This window comes from Sebastes umbrosus, chromosome 6 (assembly GCF_015220745.1).
Source record: "Sebastes umbrosus isolate fSebUmb1 chromosome 6, fSebUmb1.pri, whole genome shotgun sequence".
Lineage (NCBI taxonomy): Eukaryota > Metazoa > Chordata > Actinopteri > Perciformes > Sebastidae > Sebastes > Sebastes umbrosus.
Window position 1 is genome coordinate 11,635,048 of NC_051274.1, and position 6,007 is coordinate 11,641,054.

Below are 6,007 nucleotides of genomic sequence, written 5' to 3' on the forward strand. Positions count from 1 at the left end.
CTGAATGGAAATGAGGATAAATGATGTAAAAGGTGTTTGTTGCTGACAGACAGACTCTCCTTTTCTCTCTGACTTAAATAGTTTCATTAACAAAAATGAACGGAGGAAATAACAGATCATGAAAAGACAAATCATTCTAATAAATGCAGAAAGTTACTTTAAATCAGTTCATCAGGTGTTATAAACCCCTCTGACTGTCAGGCTGCTTCACTGACGATGTGTGAAGCAGAGATACTGCAGGTCCTTCTGCTGCTGCTCAGAGCTTCAGTTAACACAGATTTTAACTAGATGGTGAATCAGAAGACAACGAAACTATAAAACGTTTAATCTGTGATCTGTTTTCACTCCGGTATAAATCTCCAGTGATGCTGAGAGGTAAAGTTATCAGATCAGTCTGATCGGCAGCAGCGTCCAAGCAGTGACCGATATCCAATAAGGGGGCGTGTCGGTCGGTAAAAGACTTCCGTGCAGGATACACTGGTGTATCCTCGCTCATAGCTCCTCCGGCAAGCCTCCTCGATCCTCGATCCTCGATCCTCGCTTCTCGATGCACAAATAAGAGCTTTGGGACGGTCTTCAAAATGGCGCACCAGAACAACTTCCGGTTCAAGCGAGGATCGAGGAGCGAGGAAACGAAAATTAAGAGCTTTGGGACGCACCCACGGTTGTTTTACCGTTGGCGTTGCTACCGGGCCGACTCAACGCGTAAAACATTGTGATGTCGTCCTTGAAGTGTGGTTATTGACAGAAAGTAAGTTAAGACGAAGATAGAAGTATGAAGACTAAAGATAGCCACTACATTACCAAATAAATGTATTGCAGTAAAAATTACAATATTTGCCCCTGAGATGTAATGAAGTAGAAGTATAAAGTCCAAATTGTACTTAAGTAGCCTGTAGTACTTGAGTAAATGTACTCAGTTATTTTGCAAGAGATTTATTTTTAAAGATTAATATCATTTAAGGATGCATCAGATTTGATTAAATCCCTTTCCTTAATAATACAATAACAGCTTTGTAATCATAAAGAATGTGGAAAATATTCAATCTGAAAAGCCTATTTGAACCAAATGATGGATGATGGATGTCTAGGTAATAAATACAACCCCCCCAATAATGAACTGGAAGTCAGATAAATTAAAGTTTCCTTTACTTAAATGAAACAATTAACACAATAATAATAACCAAAAAATAATAATACAAAAAAAAAAGTAATTCTCCCTTCTAAACTGCATATTAAAAAGAATATTATGACATATACAGTATAATGTTTAACAGATCACTGTTAAACACGTTTTTCTTGTGTTAAGCTTCATCTGATATCTGAGCCATGGCCACACTAGCAGAGTTTGACATACACAGACGGCTGGACATCTGACGAGCTCGCTGAAGTAGTCGTCCGAGCTATTTTATCTTTTTCTGATCTGTAATCTCCATCATTTAATATGTTGTCCAATACTGTTTTCCTCAACCCATGCTTAATCAAAATTATTACTATTTTTCCACACAGTAAAATCACTAAAGTTGAAGGATTTTTGGACAACTATGCTGACACAGTATATATATATATGCAGTACCAGTACCAATATACATTAATCTGCTGTTATTCTTTTATGGTCTTCCTGTGCATCCCTTTGATGTGCAGTTGATACAGGGGTGTTGCAGTCGGTGAAGCTCATACAATTTGCATCCTCTTTATTTTTACACCTTCGCACTTTGAACTTCCTGTTTCGATCCAAAGAGATCATACATAGCACGGAGCCTCCCCACTGCAACAACAATATGTCGTCATGCTCTCTCAGCAAACCTTTCTGAAAGTGAGCAGTGACATTTTCAGAATAGTTTAAGTGCATTTTCTTTTTTAATCTGAGCTTTTTTGAGCTTGTTAACCGTAATATGACCATCACATAGATAAAACCTTGAACCGGTACAATAAATGTGTAACAGTGGCAGATGGTGCAATACAATTGTTTAATTTCACTGACATATCAGACAATTTACAACAGGGGAATTTAACTAGGGGCGATAGGCAGCCATAAAACAGCTTGACGGGCAATTAATATATACAGTATGATGTTTAACATGTTACTATTTTTCTTGTGTTACACCTTCATATGTGATCTAAGCCATGGCCACACTACTAGAGTTTGTTGGAAGCGGATGGCTGAACATCCGACGAGCACGCTGGAGTAGTCGTCTGAGCCGAGCAGGAATATCTTCACTTCCATGGAGGTAAACCAGAGGGTTGAGAGCACTGTTCAGACACACAAGGCCACGACTTATCTGTTGAGCCATGTAGACTCCATTGGACCATTCACGGCATATATTCTGTTTAGACAAAACTCTTGACCAGAGGTTGAGGTTCTTCAGTACATGATAGGGGATGTAGCAAACAGAGAAGAGAAGAATCGTGATGAGCAACAACTTCAAGCATCTCTGTTTCAGTACCTTGTCGGTGGTATTTGTGCGGCAGAGAACGACAATCACATGTCCATAGCAGCCCAGTGTGATGAGGAATGGGATACAAAACCCAGTGAGTGTCCATCCAAGGCTGTATTTCAGGTAATCCTCAACATAGGCGTTACTGGTGGTATCATAACATTGCACAATGTTGTTTCCAGATGTTTTGCTGTAGAACATGTCTGGAAGACTTTGAACGCTCACCAACAGCCAAACCATGACTGAGATCCCCACAGAGTGAGTGACAGTTATTCTTCCCATCACTCTCATTGGATGGACAATGGCCAAGTACCTGTACACACTTATACAAGTCAGGAACCCGATGCTGCCATATAAATTCAGGTTGAAGCAGAATCTTGTTATTTTGCAGAATGTATCTCCAAAGATCCAATTCCTCCCCTTAAAGTAGTACACCATCAAAAATGGGAGCGTGAGCAGATACAGAATATCTGTTAGTCCAAGGTTGAGAATGAACACATTGACGTTACCCAGCTTCTTCCAGTTGTGGAGCAAAGACTTCAGTCCCCATCCATTAGCTACCACACCAATGATGAAGACTAAGATGAAAACAGGAGGCAGAAATCTGGCTGTAAAGTCAAAGTCAACATGAGGACAAGAGGAGTTGTTCATTCTGTCTTCTGGAAAGAAGTTAGTACAACTCTTTTCCTACGTGGTTGATCTGGCTTATGAGAGGTAAAAAGGCAGAAATCTGCTTGAAAAGTCAGAGCTGATTTGTTGACAAAATGTGTTGTTCGTTGTCTTCTGGAAAGCAGTTAGTATAAGTCCTTCTCTCTGTGAGTGTGAGATAGAATAGATAGTACCAGAATTACGGCATGGGTGGTGCAGACAAGACTTCCTCTTTCATCTACACACCACATGTGAGTTTCTGCACCTGCTAGTATCCAGGAAATGACATGGGTTGGCTGGTTTGTCAGATTTTTGAAATAGAAAATTAAAGTCGTCTAAAGTGAATCCATGATGAGCCAAAGTAACAACTTAGCCTACAACTACAGGTTTATATGTGATTGTGTGGTCGCACTTATAGAATTTCTTTCTTTTTCTGACACCTCTGACAAAACCTTATGAGAAGTTGAAACTGAATGTCTAGCTCAAGTAACCTACACTTCATTTCTAACATGAGAGTTTAACAACATTTATTTTATGTCTATTATATTACACGGCTTTGTTGAATACTCAATTCTGATTGGTCAATCACAGCGTTTTATGGTCTGCTATTTCTTTATAGCACACTGTTGCTATGTATAACAGAACGTTGCTATGGGCGCAGTTGTGGTGTCGGACTCTGGCGGACCAGTTTTGTGTCAAAAATGCTTCAGGGTTTATTTCACAACAATGGCTGGCTCACTGTATATTATCCCTTACATATTTCTGTGTCAAGGGGCAGCTCCAAGAAGTAGCCAGCTTCTCGTTAATCAGATAGATTCCTTCAAGATAAAGAAGAGGATTTTATGCCTCTGCGCCGGCGATAGCCGTGGCCGGAGGCATTATGTTTTTGGGTTGTCCGTCCGTCCGTTCCCGTGAACGTGATATTTCAAGAACACCTGGAGGGAATTTTGGCATTAATGTCCACTTGGAATCAAGGATAAACTGATTCGATTTGGGTGATCAAAGGTCAAATGTCAAGGTCACTGTGTTTTTAGCCATAACTCAAGAATTAATATGCTAATTATGACAATTTCACACAAATGTCTAACAGGATAAAATGATGAATTGATGACATTTTGGACAGACATGGATGATAAAAACTGTATAGCTGGGCATACACTATACGATTTTAGCCCGTTTCTGGCCCGAATTTTGAGCCACACGACTCATTTTAGAGTCGGACCGAATTTCAGCTTTGTCGGGCGTCGTGTGCCGCGCAGTGTACGGGGAGGGGGAACCGAGGACCGATTAACTCCTCCCGACCGGCCGTCGGACAGTCGGATGAATTTCTGACATGTCAGAAATTTTGGTCGGCCGTCCATAGGCTCTCGTACAGTTGAAGCAGAGCCACAAGCCGATTCCCCAACGTTAGTACTTTTTCTCTACTTTTTTTTTACAGTAATCAGAGCGTAGCTATCAAGATAACAGTGTACAATAGATGGTAAAACATAGCTAACTTACCTCCAATTCTCTCTGCAAAATGGTCAAGCCATACTGTCCACGTCTACCTTGCCAACTGCAAGTTCATATACGGCGGCGCCTCTTTTTAGACATTTCCACAAACAGGATGGCACAGATGATCAAGGCAGCATGTTTCTGCTTTGTTGGCATTATTGTGACCCGTACAGACCTCTGCTAGCAAACAAACTTTACCTGCCTCGTAGCTTTCAAACAAATCTTTGATGACAACTGTCAACAGAACGCCCACAGGAGCCGACGGGCTTTGTTTTTTTGTCTATTTTACACGTGTAGTGACTGACGATCGGACCGTACATTAGTCATTAATTTGGCTTCATTTTTCAAATGAAATACCAAAAATGACTTTTCCGCTGCTGTGTATTACTGTGTGGATGTTTTTATCAGCTTATCAGCAAAAAGCAGAACTGTACTGCACAATAGTAGTTCATGAATGATGAAGTGAAACGTTGTGAAAAGCTACAGTATGTACAACATAACTACCGGTATATAAATCTGTGAATACTATAATGTGAAAAAATATACATCAAAAACACAAAAATCATTGAGAGTACAAATGTAAAATATTGAGAGATGTTTCATCCCTCCAGAATTATTTACAACAAAACAGAAAAATTAAGAAATAAGTGCAATGTCACGTGACTACAAACACAAAAACTGATAAAAGATGCATTGCTCACGTCAGAAAACAATATCTGTCAACACAAAGGTTGGAGTCATTCTGTGGCATAAATTTCTATCAAACAAACATATTTCTCAATCATTGAAATTTCCTCTTTAAGACATTATATTATCCGTGTAAATATGTCTTTAAAACTATCTTTATGATCAAATCAACATCATGGCCAACTGTCGTCAGTTAATAGTTTAGGTCTTTTAGGTGAAAAACAAACCTGTATTTGAATTACAAGAAATTATTTTTCTAGGTCCAGATGCAGCAATGCAGAATTATTCAAATGTAATTGGTCCTCATGCCCAAAAATATTAACCCAGTGTAAAAAGAATCATGGGATAAATTACTACATTCTGACCTTTGTGGTGGCAGTTTCTGTTAAAACAAGACACAAACCAACGTAACAACTTGTCTTTCAGTGAATTTAATAAAAAGGCATACATTTATAACTAAAGCATCTGCAGATGGACTCACGAGCACAGCCACCTGTTGTGGACTGTGGCAAGTGAGCCCCGAATACAAAGAGTAGTCAGTATTTATACATTTAAAGCATAACACGAAGATAAGTGCAAAGAAGAAAGGAAGAGAAGGATAGAAAGTGTATCAATGCGTCAGCACACAGCAGACAGCAGAGCATCACAAGACATAACAAGTATTTCAGCAATCTGTTGTTTGCAGTTACAGAGAACTAAAATGTCAGGTCACTGTCCTATGGTGACGAAGTTGAACATGT

At 39.5% G+C, this 6,007-nt stretch overlaps 1 protein-coding gene across 2 annotated transcripts; it reads right to left on the reverse strand.

Annotated features, from left to right (window-relative positions):
- Nucleotides 1–1,951: 1,951 nt before the first annotated feature.
- LOC119489298 (P2Y purinoceptor 1-like) lies at nt 1,952–3,443 on the reverse strand. Of its 2 annotated transcripts, XM_037771536.1 has the most exons (2): nt 2,183–3,443; nt 1,952–2,055 (listed from the first exon to the last, which is right to left on the reverse strand). In XM_037771536.1, exons 1-2 carry the CDS (start codon nt 3,087–3,089, stop codon nt 2,012–2,014), a joined length of 951 nt encoding a protein of 316 aa, XP_037627464.1. In that variant the 5' UTR covers nt 3,090–3,443; the 3' UTR covers nt 1,952–2,011. The 2 variants fall into 2 exon arrangements, with proteins under 2 accessions (XP_037627464.1, XP_037627462.1); XM_037771534.1 differs by lacking the exon at nt 1,952–2,055 and having other exon boundaries at nt 2,074–3,443.
- Between the last annotated feature and the right edge of the window lie 2,564 nt (nt 3,444–6,007).

Bases quoted from the DNA above. Each gene is read 5' to 3' on its own strand.
- LOC119489298 (XM_037771534.1), bottom strand. From the start codon at position 3,089: ATGAACAACTCCTCTTGTCCTCATGTTGACTTTGACTTTACAGCCAGA.